The following is a 16,623-nucleotide window of genomic DNA, read 5'->3' as shown; positions in this document are numbered from 1 at the left end:
CACTGCCAGGGATGGGGAATGCTACTCTGCAAAACATGTTTTTGCAGAAAGCTCTCACAACATCCCATGCCATATAGATGCCTCTCCCCCATGCATGTGGAATACAGTTTGGGGGGAAAACCAGAGCTAAACACAATTCCCATTTTACAAAAAATACATTATCTATAGAAAAGTGTATTGTGATGTGTCAATCTCATGCTGTTGAATTCCCTCCCTGTAATTTACACTCATAAGAAACTCTATTTTCAACGCAGCTCAGGGTATTTTGATAGTCATCCAAACTCTTACCTTTCTTCTCCTACACTGAGGTTGGTTACTGGGTTTTCTACTTCTTCAAAAGGGACACCATGTTACCAAACAGGATCCTGATGGAATTTGTGTGTGTGTGTGTGTACAAAGGGCAGCAATAAGTCTTCCCAACATCTCACCAGGCCAAAGGCAGCACAAGGACTTTCTTTAAAGTACATCTTGTGCTACTAACTCAGAGTTCCACTCTTGCAGTCTTTAGCTATCATCAGTTGGACCTCTATATGCCAATTTATATGCCAAGGAACCACAGAAGAGCTTGCAGAGCAGAGTTCTTAAGCTGTTCATGTATAACCTGAAGTTACATACGCATGGTATCTCATCCTAACTTTTGACTAGTCCCAAAAGGAAGAGCAATAATTTAAATTTTGTAGCCCATGAAGAGAAAGCCCTTTATCCCAACAGACGAGAGCTAGGTCACAAAGCTTCCTTTATACCCTTGTTAACTGAAATCTCTGAAGTGAAATGGCATAACATCTATTTTTATCCCTGGGAAATGACTGAGAGGAAGAAAGGAAGAAACAAAGAGGAAAGAGAGATTAGATAAATCGCATCTAGTTGTGCACTACAAAATCCACCTCTCAAAAAAATCTGTTTTCTTCTTCTCCAGTCTGGTAAATTTCCAGAAAGCGTATCTTTATCTACACCCATGTAACTATATGTTGGACCGTGGGTTCTCTTCCCTCAGTGCTTTTCATACATGTCTGTCTGTTCTGCTTTCTACCAAAGCTGTAGAACCCACACAAAGTTAGCATGCAGAAATTAAGATACAATTTAAAATTATTTATTCAAAAACACCAGTACAGACACAGGAAGATAACCTGAAAGTAACAGTGCCTCCAACACAGAATCCCAGCAAAAGCATGGAAAAAGAGCTTTCTGAGAAGCCTGGTGTTAAGTTTTCCTATTTTCACAGTGCAGGGCATATACCTGTTGAAAATCAGACCCCAGGGAAGTATCCCAAAGCTGAAAACGCAAACTGAAAGGGAAGGGAGAGTACCTGTGTCTAGAACAGTAGTGACCAAAGCAATCCAAAACGTTCTGGCAGTGTCTAGGGAGGGAACTGAGCAGCAGGGCAGGTCCCAAGTCTAAGCCTCGTGAATCCCAGGCTGCACTAGGTCAGTGGAAGCTGGGAGGTCAACCTCCTGCCTGACTGCACTCACTGCAGCTTGCTGCTTAAACCAAGGAACTGGTAGTCATGACACCCAGCTTTTCTTCTCCAGTCTGGAGACACAACAGGGAGTTCAGAACCCCATGCTGGAGGTGAAGAGTCGCTGGCCCTGGGCTGTACAGAGGGAGGAAGAGCTTATCAAATCATCAGAGCACAGCAGAGCCTGGACTGTAGGTTCTAATTGCAGGTCTACCAGATAACATCTTGTGTGGCCATCAGGCCGTTCTCTATCTCAATTTACTCCCCGAAGGAGCAGATAAAATACAACCCTTTGTCCCAGGGTCACACACTGGCTGTTTAATGTATGTAAATGAGTCTAATAGTCTCAGGCAAACCAAGCAGGAAAGGCAAAGTACTGCTGCTGGTGGTACTGCTGTAGCTGCAGGCCTGGCAGTGTGTGATGGCACTGGGGCAGCGGATCTGAATGCTGAGCACTCAGAAGCTCCTTTAAATGCAAAAGCAAAGTGCTGTGAAAGGACTGTATTCCTCCTCACTCCTCCTGCCACAGCCCAGGCTTCCATGCACCCTTCAATCCTAGCACAGCAACACCGTGTACATGTGCCAAAGTGTAGGCACGCCTGGCCTCTCCTTCTCAGAAACGAATCTAACAAATCCTCCCAGACAGCATTAGAGAGGAGACACCACCAGATCAAACCAGGCACCTGAAGTGACCCCTCTTCTGCTTCAGAGACAGTTACAAAGAGCTTCGTGCAGGAGCGGGAAGACAGAAAAGCCACAGAAAGAGAATGCTCTCCTGCCAACAGGTCACTTTGGCTGATCACAGGCAGGTACTTCTCCAACACACTCTGACCTAAAGAGCCAGCCCTTTGAAAGCAATGCTAAGAGTCAACCAGCCACCCTACTCCAAGGAAGTGGCACCACAAATGTAAGAGAGGACACATTTCACTGAGCAGTACAGCCTCTTCTGTACATCAGACCTGAGAAGCTACCCTATAGCAAAACACAGTCCACCAAATGTTCAGACACAGCAGAAGTTATCCCTTATTCACAGTCAGCTGGATGGCCCCAGGCAGGAAAATAAATACCTACAGTGTGTTTATTCCTGCACCGCCCAGCCCAGCTCCTTTGCCTAAGTGCAGTGTTTAAGAAATACTGCGTGAGGGACTGAGGTACACGCTGAAGTTCTGTGCCTGCTGAAGCATATGCTCCTGACTCAGGGAGTAAAACTATAATCTATCTGGAAAACTATATGCCAGGATCAAAATAAACTCTAGGAAAAAAAAAACCCAAAACCAACACCTTTTGAACTCATCTATGTGAGTAAAAGTGAACAGACTGCACTAAGATTTACCAAGAGTTTTGATTTATTCATTTTGTTTCCCGAGTATCTCCACAGTCTTAATGGAAAGTAGCAAAGGGCATTCTGAAGATCTTAAACACTCTTTATCCTGTAGGAGCAACCCAAAATAGCATCTTGTGATGTACTTGTGAAATTCTAAAGAAGCTGCACAAAAGCCTAAAGCCACAGGCAGTGGAAAACGGAGCACAGCAATGCAACTTATGATCACACAGACCACGGGAACATACGTAAGAGAAAAGACATTCATTCTGTCAGTGAGTAGTGAATGGGAGCCTGGGAACTGCATGTTTGGGAGAACTTTAAAAGGGACTTTTAAAGAAAGGGCACAGGCTTTCCCAGCACTGACCTGCCACCAGTAAAACAGAGTTTCCTGGCTTTTTACTACTACTAGTATCACCCTGTTTGAGAGCCTCAACGGTTTTCAACAGTATTAATTGCAAGCTGCTCCCAGAAGATACTAGGGCACAGATGAAAAGAGTGCTAAACACTTTTACAGGCTTTAGCCAGGGACCTGTGCTGTGGGTAATTTAATTAACAGTTCAGCATCCAACACATGACTGCAGCCAACTCCGATGCTGCAAGTCTTCAGCGCCTTGGAGAATGACCTATGAAAATTCCAGAAGAGAGAATACATCTCCTGGTGCTTACCGACTGCTCCTAGACAAGGTCACCAAATGGAATACCACTGTGCTTCCTCTCCTCATTATTCTTTGTCCATTAAAAGCCTTTTATTACACGAAGGAAGTGTTTCCCCAAAGATGTTCCTTAGTGGACTGAAAGCCACGCTGTACCACTGATCACCCAGCTGCAGCCATGCAGGCTCTAGGATGTTAAATTAATACTTGATGTGACTCAGAGGGGCCCTGAAACATGCTCTGGAACACCACAGTGCTTCCAGATATGTTCTAAAAGTTATCGCTGAACCAAGACCACTTACAGGAATAGATCGTATTGCTCCATCTTTTCAAGCGGATTTCACCAGATCCTGCTGACCCTTCCTCTTAAGGAGGAAAGACCAAAATACATCCCCCGGAAAAAAAAAAAAAAAAAAAAAAAAAAGGTGGAGGAGAGATTCTTTCTTGCTAAATCCTTTTTCTGCAAAACCAGAACTGGCTTTTTGAATCTGCATTCAGGCAGTTCTACTTTTGCCGAGTTCAAATAGGAAACCAATAGAAAAAGAGACAAACAGTATGAACAGCCTCTGTGGCTCCATAGAAGAGCTATCCACCAAGCTACCTGGGTTTGGCACATTTAAAGCAAGATGTGAAAGGAGAGTAGGTTGTTGAGTATTTTGCTTTACCTCAGGAGAACAACAGAAGGCTGTATGTCTGAGAAACATGGAACAGAAGAAAGTTACCTTGTCTTCTCCAACTGGCCTATTTGGTTTGGGTTTCTTTCTTTTCTTTCAACACTCCTGGACAGAACCACCATGACTCAACTACAGAAAAGATGAACTTAACGCTCCCTGTTTCTTGATGGTCATACAGCTACAGACTTTCCCAAGGCACATCAGCAGAAAGAAAAGGTGTGAGGAAGGACAGATTTGGACTATCACTGCTGCATGCTGCATCTAGAAACAACTCTGAAGTTTGGAAGAAGTTCCCTGTATCTTTCAGTATTGGTCATTTCAGGATGTATTTGGTAATTTCTGAAAAGCAGGCCAGCACCAGGCATGCCCACATGTACACACACACTCACTAGTGTCTTCTGAAAGGCAGAGGCAATGAGCAAATTCTGCTCCAGTTCTGTCCGTGCACATCCAAACTCGGTGGAGTTACACAGGCTTTTCACCAAGAGCAGTCTCTGCCCTATTTGCTGTATGAACCACACACAAAGCCCAGCTGACATCTTACTGGCACCAAGCTGAATGAGAACATGCCTATCATAGCTAGCATTTAGCACTATAGATACACGTGAATATGTATTTCAGAGTTACTATTGTTTTCTTTTCCCTCGGAAGAGAAGATGTTCCCCATCACCCAGCCCTCTCCACCTCATTTCCATCTGTCTGACACTGCATTAATGCTAAACCTCCAGCTGGATCCCACAGTATTGTCTTGAACATTTTGTTCCAGCAGAGCTGAACTCTCGGAGACTCCCAGATCTAAACACAAATCACAAGGCTTTATGTACATACAAGTGCAGCCTCTCAATAACAGCCTGTGCCCCTGGTACCGTGGCGGGCAGGCTGGAAATAGGGCCAGTTCATGGAAGGAGGCCAATTGCTGTGCTGTGGGGGTTTTGTTTTGGTTTTTAGACACTGCCTCTTTTCACATAGAGCAGACAACCAAGGGAGACTCATGAGAGGGGGTTTACTCCATAACTCCTAAAGAATTCCCAGACGGTGGTTCGAGGGTGGGAGCCCCCTCACGCTGTAACGGCACACAGCATTTTTAAAGCAGGATTCCTAGGGATGGCCAAGTGAACTGAAAGAACCCACAACACTTAAGTCACAAGTCCAGGGAGCCACATTTTTCCTCTCCTACAGTGAAATGTATGACAGCCTCTAGCTGCAACAGAAGCCAAAGCACAGGGGTAACTCAGAAAGGCCTGACCTCCAGCCCAGGTCAGCTAGACCAGCTCCCAGGGAAGTTACCAGAAACCACTTCCATCTATCAGGGCAGGTAGTTTCCTTGTGACTACTTCATGCAGACAGCGCAGCACCCTGCACTAAGAGTTAAGAGGGCTGTTCCAATACTTCACCCTCACCAAACATGGTAAGAGCCTCCCATGCTGGAAACTCCTCTGACCCAGTTAAAAGAGACAGTGACCCAGTTCTGTTATGACAGGAGTGAAGCCTTTCTGATTTTCTTGAACAAGAATCATCTCAACTAAACAGTTCAATTCTGTTTGGATCAGCCCTTTCACTGAAAAGAAACATGCAAAATTCTTTTCTATTGCCACAGACTTCCCCTTTCATAGCATCATTCATGACAGTGTATCTTCGAGTGCTTTACAAATTAAGAAAGCACATTTAATACTGAATAACTGCCCATATTCTTGCTTTCAAAGATAATTCTCTGCTTCTCAAACCAGAACGAGACCTTTCCAGAAATCATCTGCACTTTATGCGTGGCGCTTTTGAGGCAGTATTACTCCTAATAAGTAATGTACAAACTATTTCCCATTTACACTCAACTCCCTTTGTCACTTGAGTAGAAAGGTAATGCAAAAGTGCCATGAAATGCATATAAATGTATTGGAAAGTATCTCTGGTACTTCACAAAAAGATACCTCTCATGAAAGCTGACTGACAAACCCTTTGCGTAAGAGAATCAGGTGCTAAGTGACATCCATATCTCACTGCAACTACGAATATGACAACGGGAAAAGTCAGCCACAAACACAGACAGGAAGTGCCAATCACTGCACTTGTGTGCAAAACAAGAAAACAAAGTATTTGCTTCAAGTGCAATTTTTTTACTATGCTGGAAAGTTCTGATTTACACAAATCCTCAACCTGAAACCTCCCGATGATGCAGTTTTAAAATGAATTAGATCCATGAAGACTTCTCAAACCTTTCCTTACAACGCAAAGCAAAGAATGAGTTGGGGCAGGAGACAAATGAACAGGTTATACACAATTTCTTGATCCTTCAAACAGCCTTCACCAGCCATGTAACATCTGGCTGTTAGTACAGGTCACCCCACTGTGATCACCCACCCATACAGGCATCAGGGTTAGAGCACACAGAGCCACAATAAACCACAAACACCTCCTGACCTCAACACAAAGAGAATTCATCCAGACACTCCTGCCTCTACTGAAAAAAAAATCAATCAGGCTTTTTTCTTCTGTACATAGCACGTTGCTTGCAATCTGGGCAAGATATGTTCTGTACCCAAAAGAAATCTATTTCCCTCAAAACAACAATCAACAAAAGTTTGAATTTCATTTCCATCACTGAAATTAACTTTCCTTTCTCCAAACAATAATCTGAATATGGAGATAAACCTGTAAATAATGTGGGGTTTATATATACATAAAGGATTTTTTATAATTCACAAACCCTTGATACTAGCATGCTTGTTCACTTGAAAGGTAAAGCATATTTATTTTAAACCACACAAGCACAGAGCTTTAAGAACACACGCTTACAACATACTCCACCCTTGCAAACATTAACACGCACAAAATGGAGAAACCCCACATGAAATCTCTAAGTATGCTCCTGTGAATAAAGGTATGTGTCTGCCTAGAAGTCACATGAACAGAATAAAAATACATTTAAATATTTGAAAGAAACAATAATACATATATGGCTTAAGGAAATGAAGAAACCTACAACAGAAAGAGCACAAGGGATGGCCCTGCCAACGAGGGAATCACTGCACAGAGATGCTACCTTGGAATCTTGCGGGGGATTCAGCTGGAGATTGAACACTACCTGCTCACATGAAGCACTTCTAGTTTACAGCTTCTGTGGTAAAGTTCAAAACCAGAAGTGCTTCTGTAACCAAAGTGGACAACCCCCAGCAGCCTTCATCAAAAGTCTGGACTAAAAAACCTTGAGTGAGAGAGCAGAACTCTTCCAGGAAGTCTCAGCCGAGTCTGAGCTGAAAAACAGTTGCAAGGATGAGTCCCAGAGAAGGGACACAGAGATGGGCAGCTATGCAGAGAAGTCCACTCCTACAGGGATTTTGGCAGGTTTTTAGGGGGGAAGAATGAGCTCTAAATGTTTTATTAGTGTAATTAAACCCAATTATTTTATCACAGCACTCCCCTAAAATGTGTGAAAATCCATTGCATCTCTTGAACCCTTCAACTTGATAGGACCTGCGGAAGAGACAGGAGCCCTCTAGAAATTTCTAACAAACTCCTGTGAACATCAGTAATGCTAAATCCATTCTATACCAGCTTATGTTTCTTCATGTCACAAGCTCACTTTTTAATTTATTCTACCCACAATGTGTGCAGTGAATACGAGGAGATTCTAGAGATGAGTGTAAACACGCTGGCCAAAAAGCACAAGCTAAAAGACGTCAGAACAGGAGGAAGCACAGTTGTTTATTCAGATCAGAGCTTTTGACAGGTTTCTATCTGACCTAAACTTGCCTTGCCAATACAGTAGACTAAAATCTAAGATTGCTCGCTCTGAGCAGGGACAGATGTTATCTGATAGCTGTCATTATACAACTGACTCATATCACCTGAGAAGACCTGCAAACTACAAGGCTGGAACATTTATTACAAAGCACTCAGTACTCGCACACGTCTGTCTGTCAACAGCTTCAACCCAAAAATGGAGGCCTGTGACAACCCAAAGCAAAGAGGCTTTTTTTTCTTTCTTCTTTTCAATAGACAGGACAACTGAACCTGGATGAAATACTGGCAGAGCTCAAGAGTAATGGCCAGAAACCCAAACCCAATGTCACTAATTCTTCACATAGCATGTGAGTATATCTATAGTAAAATGAGCAACGTGTGGCTGGATGGGCACCAACACCACCACAGATCAGTACAGTAGCTCAATCTAAGGTCATGGCCATATCAAGACACCCTGAGCCACAGCACATCATGGTTTGCAAGAAGAGCATATCAGGCAACCTTACGCCAATGTTTTTCAGTTTCTGTCAAAGAAAATGCTCCCTCAACAACACAGGTTTGCTATAGTCTCCACTGCAATGCTCCTGCCCTTCCTCTGTGTAAAAGACTGAATGAGATGAGGATCATATCCTTCTTTCCCCTACAAACTGGAAACCCTCCCAGCAGCACTGTGGTAGTGATGGAAAGAGGAAGTTTTCCTGGACACCACAAGAGTGACACCCTGGAAACAGTGCTTGTGCAACCTCCTTGCAGGTCTCTGTGCTGCTGAGCCCCCTGTCAAAGCCCAGATGTCAGGAGTCAAAAATAAAACTGTAACATAATGTTTCATCATGATTTCTTCCCTTCTCCCTCAGCACTAAGAGCTGCATCACAGGATCTCACAAAATGCTCTGCAGAAAATAATACATACTTAGTCTAACAGGAGCCTTCTTAGGCCCCATCCCCAAAGTGCTACCAAAAGGGCTGCATGCTCAGAATAAGTACACCTTTCTTTTAACACAGTGCTAATTAGAGAAGGAGAAATTGGGTTTGCCACTTTCTCTCCAAAGGATGTCAACAGCTTTTGGGGACAACACTCCTTGTCTCTGTCACTACCTCAATTCAGAGCAACCACAAGCCCATAATGAGTTGCCAAGATGAGGTAATGTCTTAGCACCTTTCATACATATTCATAAAGAAACAACAATTCTCAGCAATAATACAACCCTGTATATATGCAAAATGCTTCACAAAAATCCTCTTTAAGACCCCTGTTGGGCAGGGAGGTAAATATTACTAGTCCTGTTTCACAGAGAAGTGAAGTAACGTGCCCAAGGTCACCCAGTGAAATGGTGTCAAGATCTGAGACTATAAAAAAATTCTCTTGCCTCAATCTTCTGCCCTACCCACTAAAGCAGCCTTACCTCCCTGCATCTTCAGTAATAACAATAACACCACCCATGAACAAGTTATACCTAGCAAACACCAAGTAATTTCAGAGGAGGAATGAATGAACTCTTGTGTAGCTAATTCCAGAAGCTGATCCAGTCCAGGCCTGCCCATGAACAGAAGGAAATTCTTTCACATGAACAGGAAGAAACAAAAATAAAGAAAGAAAGAAAGAAAGAAAGGAGGACAGACAGAAATGAAGAGCTACATATGGAGTAAAGCGTTGTAAGCTCTGCATAGGAGATAAAACAGATTGATCACACGTAGAACTGAGCTGCCTGAACACGGACACAACTTATACATAAATTTCTTGCTAACCTGACTTACCCTGCAGAGCCTCCAAGGTGTGCTTGTGGCTTTAAATATTTTCTTGTTGCTGCTTTGAAGGCAAGAACAGACATGATCTCCAAAGCATCCACTGATATGCAGTTGGGGCAGGGGGGAGGGAGGAGGAGGAGGTGAATACTGTAGCTAGCTGAGAACTGTCAGATCGTGTTTGCCATCAAGGAATGCCATTTCCCAATGCCTGAGTTTAACTCTGGAATGAGATGCACGCTGCTGCTGACCCCTCTGCTGACATTCTATAGACTCCCTTAACTCATCAGCCCCTGAGCATCCCATCCTCACTCCTCCGCATTCATGTTCCCAAACTGTCAATCTCCCTGCAATGACTCACAAGGTTCTGAACCCACCATTCGCCTCTATGAGTCTTCCTGTTTTTTCATCCATGTCCTTCTGGTTTAGGTGGAGAGGCGTCTTGTTCTCCTTAAACGTTAAAAACGCAATGAGAAAGAATCACTGAAAGCAATATGTCCTCAGCACAGCACTCAGCATACTTCAAAGGAAAACACAAGAAGCTAATTCTGCTCTCCAGTTGAGTGCTCTAAATTCAGAATAATTCCTCTGCAGTCAATCAAGCCACAATCATTATAAGAACCACTCTGGGCAAAAGCAAAGCAGGACCTGAGCCTGTGGGCAGATTTCAGGAGTGATAGTGGATTAGAAAATATATTGCAAGGGTGTATTAAAGCTTAAGTCAGCTTTGCAGATTCTCTGTGTACTCCCCTCACAATCCATGTAGAACTAGAATTTTGTTTACCTACATTCTAATCCTCATCATTATATCTGACAATTGAACTGTTTATGCATTTACTACAAGAGATACTCAGCAGCAGTGGTGCAACCTGTGCATTACTGACACGATTCTGAGAAAGGTGGAGTGCTTCGAGGTGGATGCCAACCAAAATTCCAACACAGGCTTCATCTGCCATATCTACATGGCATGGATGCACCATCCATCACGGATGGCTTCAGTTCTTCACTTTCTGTTACCTCACAATTTGGATTATCCCACATTAAACCAAAGGCTCACTTAAGACAGCAGTTTAAAAACTGGTAGAGTTCAGCAACTGGTACTGGAACTGATTTAATGCCTTCTCATCCAATCCCACTGCACAGAGCAGGAGGAAAAGAATGGAGTAAGATAAGATCTCCCACAAACATTTATTTAGATGCTTTCATATTCCTTAAGCTACTGAGTAACTTGAGCAAAATGGAAAAGGTTAAGGAAAACCTTGCATTATTTTTCAGAGCATAGAACTAAACACAAACATGCACATCCATCCACTATTGGATTTGCTGGTTTAACCAGCAAGTACCAGTGACTCAATTAGCTTCTTAGCAGAGCCTAAAGGCCACTAATTCAGCCCACTGGCTGCTGCAGCATACATACACAAGCTTGTCCCTTCAGATTTAGCGCTAACAGCACCACTATTCTTCTCCTGACAGCACCAGGGGCCCAGACAGTCTCCTCCTCTCTCTCCTTTTCTCTGTTCTGCCAACCACACAGAAAGAAAAGACCCCAGGGCTGACTGTGTGTGAGCGCTGAGTAGGAGGAAAAAGGAAGAGGGAGACACTATTTCTATTCATTTTACAGCTTCATCCATCAAAAGCCTTTCTTTTTTTTAAAAAAAAAAAAGAAAAAAAAAAAAAAAGAAATGAAAGATGCATTCCCAGCAGCTCATGGTTGAGAGCAACAGCCTAATAAGGTGTTAAAGAACAAATACTGACCTAATCTTTAGCAGCCACATCTACTACACAAAAATTTAACAAATTATAGAAGCTAAGGCTGAAGAAGTGCTATTTGATTCTATCTAATTCACACTCTCACCATTGCTAGTCTGTCCCTTATATTGTTTGGTTCTATGATAAAACCACTTTTAACCAAAACCTTCCTACCTTTGGCAATCACAAACAATACCATGTAACACCAGTGAACAAACCAACCAAGACACCCTGACTCGCCTTTTCCCTAAACTCAAGAGCACATTTGTTCAGTTAATTTTTGCGACTCTCCCTTATAAAATGACTAATTTTCAGGCAGATTGATTCCCTAGTGAGCTGTTGCACATTGTGCAGCCATAAAAGCGCTAGTGACAGTCAAAGAAGGTGACAGGACCAGCACGCTAGTGTTAGGGCAGAAGCCAAAAGTTTTGGCAGCAACTAGGTATACGTCAAATTAAAGTGACCATGCAACTACAGCTTCAAAAGTATGGACTCAGTACGAACAAAATGTGCTGTCAAAACACAACGTGTCAGAACTGACCTCATCAGATCTATTTTATTTGATGACTACACACAGAATTACAGTTCAGGAGAAACACAAGAGATTCCAGAGGAAAAGACCTTTGCTAATTAACTTACAACGTGGAAAGCAGAGTATTCTTATCCAGAAAACAGAGCAAGAGACACATGAGCTCCTCCCTCTTTCTCATAATCCTGCTCATCACTTAAAAATGAAGGCTCATTAAAAAATGGTCCAAGGTGGATTCACTCTACATTTGAGAGCCATGGCATTTGCAAAAGAGGCAATATTGCTTTATATCCCTCCCAGCAGCTTCCCAGCTGACAATCACTTGGCATCCCAAAGCTAGGTAGGAACTTGGCAGCAACACAGGACTTCTACAGCAATATTTGCAATGTAAAAATCAAACAAAAAAGAATACCCCTTCCAAGTACCAGACAGTAAAGAGGCCTTGCACTCCCACTCCCCTTCTCTCATTAACATTCAACAGTGTAAAATAAAGATGTACCAAAACACCACCAGGGAATCCACGGAATCCATTAAGCCTTCGGTATTTCAGTTCACCAGTGTCTCATTTCCAATCAGCTGAAACTGGAAAGTTGTTACTTCAGCTGCAGGACAGGTCAGAGAAAAGGCTAATCTCAGACAAAGCTGCCATGTTTCAGGTTCAGGATGAACACAGGGTGGGTTTGGACTCAGAAGGGGTTAAGGAGAATGCATGACCTTAATTAAGGAAAACCAAACAACCTGTCCTCAAAACAAGGAGGTACTCAGCTAGCATGAATCAGTGCTGCTCAGCAGAAGCCACTAAATCCATACAACATGAAAACTGTATGTAGCATGGCATAAAAAGTGACCAGCTTTCCTATTTCTGTACGGATACTTTGATTTGATACCTCATTTTGGGAGATCAATGTATATACATTTTACATGTCACTCACACCTACTACCCCAAATCGCAAATACCAAGCTACCATCTCAATACAGATACTGCCAAGACTATTCTGGAAGCAACACCAGCACAGTTTATTCCACACAACTGCCCCCCTGCACAACAGCCCACATCATCTTTCCTGCACCAAGTAAGAGGAAATTGTTGCCACCGAGGGGAACTCCACGGAAAGAGGGTGCAGAGACAATATCCTGCCTGGTAAACCCTAGGAGCAAAGCACAGCTTCTAAAAATGGTCACAGATTCGCACAGCAGCTCCATCTGCACTGCATTCACTGACCACATCTCTGCTCCTTTCTCTGCCTGGCTGATAAATCCCTTTATACACTCAAAGCCAGCTGCTCCTGGTGCTCCCCATCTAGCAGAAACTGCTGCTCCTCCTGTGACTTCAGCTTTAAAAAACAGCAGAACAATACAAGCAGATCTTTGTAGTTTGGTTTTGGGGGGTGGTTTTGGAGGGATTGGGTTTTTTAGTTTGCAGGTAAACTTAAACTGCAGCCTGATACTCAGTACAAGCTGCATCTCCCTGAATACCGTAGAGCAGGCCAGAGTTCTACCCAAATAGAGAGAGACTGCAATCAAATCAAATGAAACTAAAGACTGTTCAGAGACGTTATCTTGAGTAGGTGATGCTACTGCAGCTTATGGACATTTTGTCTTCCCTTGTCAGAAAAGCTGGCTTGCTAATTTATGGGCAGAGTGGGAAAAGCAGAGGGATACAGACAGACACAGAATACTTAAAACAGGACTCAGAATGGAGACAAAGCTCCCCTTTCACCTCCTGCTGCTATTTACCATCTGGGATCCTGAAAAGGGGATGATGGGGAGTTTTGTGATGGGTTTGGCAAGGGGCAGGACATTTAGGGTTTTCTATGTGTAAGGAGGTCATGTGTCAGCGCCTCTGCAGCACATGGGAACATTATCCCAAAGAAGGTGCAACAAAAGGGTTGCCCTGGCTGAACTGGAGAGAAATCCTATTAAAACACAGCCTGGCACAGAGGCAGGATCTTAAGATTAACAATAATATCAAATTTGAAGATAGAGCCTCCAGAACCTAGTTTGGAAAGCACAGGAAAAAACCGAAGGCATGAACACATCCAATGAAAAGGTGGATGTTATTTATTAATATATTTTTAGAAGTGTGTGATTTCCACTAATACTGGGGGCCGAGGTGGTGCAGATACACTTGGGATTTCAATCCTCACTTGTAAGATGTGTAGTATTTCTTTTTTCTTTCTTTCTACCATAGCTTTGCTTTACAAAAGCAATTTACAAAGAGAAGTGATATGAAATGAGAAGTTCTGGTTTCAAAATGTCTCTTCTGTTTTCATAAAAAGAATTATTAATAAGGTGAATTTCCCATCATATGGTGCTGCAGTGAATCTTTAAATAGGATCCTTTAATCAAAGAACCTGAAAGAAACCTGAGCATCCTTGCCTTCTGCCCAGTCTGGATGTCTGCTGACTAAAGTGATTCTAACAACACTGCTACTGCAGGCAGTAATCTGTGCCTTAAATAATTTAAAATTATACTCTACAAGATGCACAGATGCAAGAACTAGTCACCAGAACTAATGCAGTACTTCTTTATCCACATCTGTCGAGCTCCTCGTTGGTAGAAACCCCATTTTCAAGTCAAAAAGCTTTAAACTGAGGATGTCGCCACTACACCATCAACTGCAGAGTGACATTAAAGGCAGTTTGTGTGTTGTGGAAGACAAATGAGCTAAATTTCTAACTGTACTGATGGAAAATTGAAAAGTTCTGTCAGATCTTCAAGAACAGATCCTTTAAAACAATCACTGGGTAATACCTCTAAATCTGTGGTACAGTCGACTAAGTGACAATGCTGTTCTTGGTCCTCCTCTGCCATTCTGCCATGCACGTACACACACACATTCACTGACCCAAAACTGGAGCTGACAAGCAGCAAAAAAAAACCCCCCACCATCAGCATATTGCTGTGAGACACAGATGGACACTTTCAGTCCGTCAGAGAAAGGCTCTCCAACATCCTAGAGCAATGGACTCAGGCTGCAATAAAACCCCTTCTGCCATAAAAGCCACACAACCCATCATCCTAAGAAACTACTGGTGAAGCCACAGAGCACCAGATGTACTCCCAAGTGCTCACTTAGGCAAGCCCAGCTCAGTATCCTGCCACCCAACACTCTTTTTCCCTGACTTCCCAAGCATTCCGATTGTGTATCCAAATTGAGAAGTGAGCAGTGGCTGACCATAATGAGAACAAGGCCCCTTAAGGAACCATGGGATCACTGATCACATACTGTAGTTCCTCTGAGGAACAAGATGCTTCACAGCTAAACATCCTCGGACTTTCCAGGAGTTACCACTCCTATTTGGCTGTGTGCATTTATAGCAGCATATTGGTATTTGGCAACTTCAGGAGAGGAGGTGGGAGTGAGGGAGAGAGAAATACCTACAAGCTAAGAGCATGAAAGCCAGGTTATCCTTTAGAGCCAGTATGCCACTGACAACAGATGACAAACTTTGTTTTGCAATTCATATCTGGCTTTGATAGATCTGCTATCATAGGGATAAATACTATTTGTTGATGAAAATGGGTATCAAAACAGAACTGTACCCAGTTATACTAAAAACTGCAACGTGCCAGGAGTCTTTGCAGCCAGACCATCTGCTGTGCTGTGCCTGGGAAGGGAAGGCAACGTACCTGCGTCTGTTCTGGGATCAAATTTTTGTGTCCAAATCACATTCCAATGTGATTTGGGGTTATAGAGGAATTTATAGAAATTAATCTCATTTCCTCTGTCTCCCAGGTTTTTGCCTTAGTTCTGCCATTCCCAGAGATTCTCATGCTGGGAGCAAAGAGAGAGAGGGGAGAATTAAAGACAGAAATGGAAGAGAAGAACCAACATCTAGCTTTAATCTAGGTGTTTTAAATCAGATGGTCCTGGGCCAGACTACGGAGCAACCAATTTGACCTCCAAGTATTTTTTTGTGTGCGTGATTTCCCAATCTAAAACACATACTGGGCCTTTAGAACAAAGGATTTCCTCCAAAATAGACCTCTACAAAGAATACAAAGTGATTGTCAATATAAAACCGAGAAGTGATACAGCTGAATTGCTAAAACCAGCAATTGATAACCCGTCTTACAGAATTGATGTATACTTAAGTCATATGAGTGGCGACAGAATAATGGGTAATACCACAACCTTCTATCACACATTTTCTGACCCTTCATGCTTTAAGAAACCAAACCCAAGGCCACAAGACAGCCCCATCCTGACACAGAACTCCAATTGTCAGGGATGGCCCGAGAACCACAGACCTGAATGGTGCCACTCTCACATGCTCAGATATTCCAAATGAGAAGATGTACAACAAAAAGCCAGAAGTGTTCTTGTCTGTATTAACACTGAACTATTTGAATCACTGCAACCCCACTGACACAGCAACAAACTGACACTGCAGTGATGCAGAAAAGCAACCTGACCAGACAGAATGGGAAACAAAAACCACCATTTAATACAAGGCATGACAACCATATTAGACCATTACACAGATACTACTACGATGGTGTCATCTACCTAAAAACAACAGCAACAAAAAAAAAAAAAAAAGCCTTTCACTCCAAATTTTAAGCACAAAAATCCTTAATGCTTTTCTTTTTTAAATGTTTTGTTCTACTTGAGACAATAAACACGGGTTTGCTTTGTCCCCACAGCTCTGACAAGAGCTTTCTGAGTAGAGGGATGCACATACAGGAGCAGCACAGGGGGCACAGGGACTGGGCAGTACTCAAGAGTTGAAAAAGTTACCAAAAAAGAAAGA

The 16,623-nt window shown here is 42.9% G+C and overlaps 1 protein-coding gene across 1 annotated transcript in view; it reads right to left on the bottom strand.

Annotated features, from left to right (window-relative positions):
• The window catches only part of SKI (SKI proto-oncogene), a gene marked incomplete at its 3' end in the record, with an annotated part of 89,555 nt that overhangs the window by 58,271 nt on the left and 14,661 nt on the right, over positions 1-16,623 (bottom strand). Inside the window, exon 2 of the mRNA XM_010012598.1 lies at positions 4,792-4,902. Within this exon, the coding sequence (XP_010010900.1) occupies positions 4,792-4,902 (111 nt within the window). The remainder of the gene's footprint in view (positions 1-4,791; positions 4,903-16,623) is intronic.

The sequence above is a fragment of the Nestor notabilis genome, unplaced genomic scaffold (assembly GCF_000696875.1).
Source record: "Nestor notabilis isolate BGI_N333 unplaced genomic scaffold, ASM69687v1 scaffold16384, whole genome shotgun sequence".
NCBI lineage: Eukaryota > Metazoa > Chordata > Aves > Psittaciformes > Psittacidae > Nestor > Nestor notabilis.
This window is presented reverse-complemented; position numbering and strand designations above follow the sequence as displayed.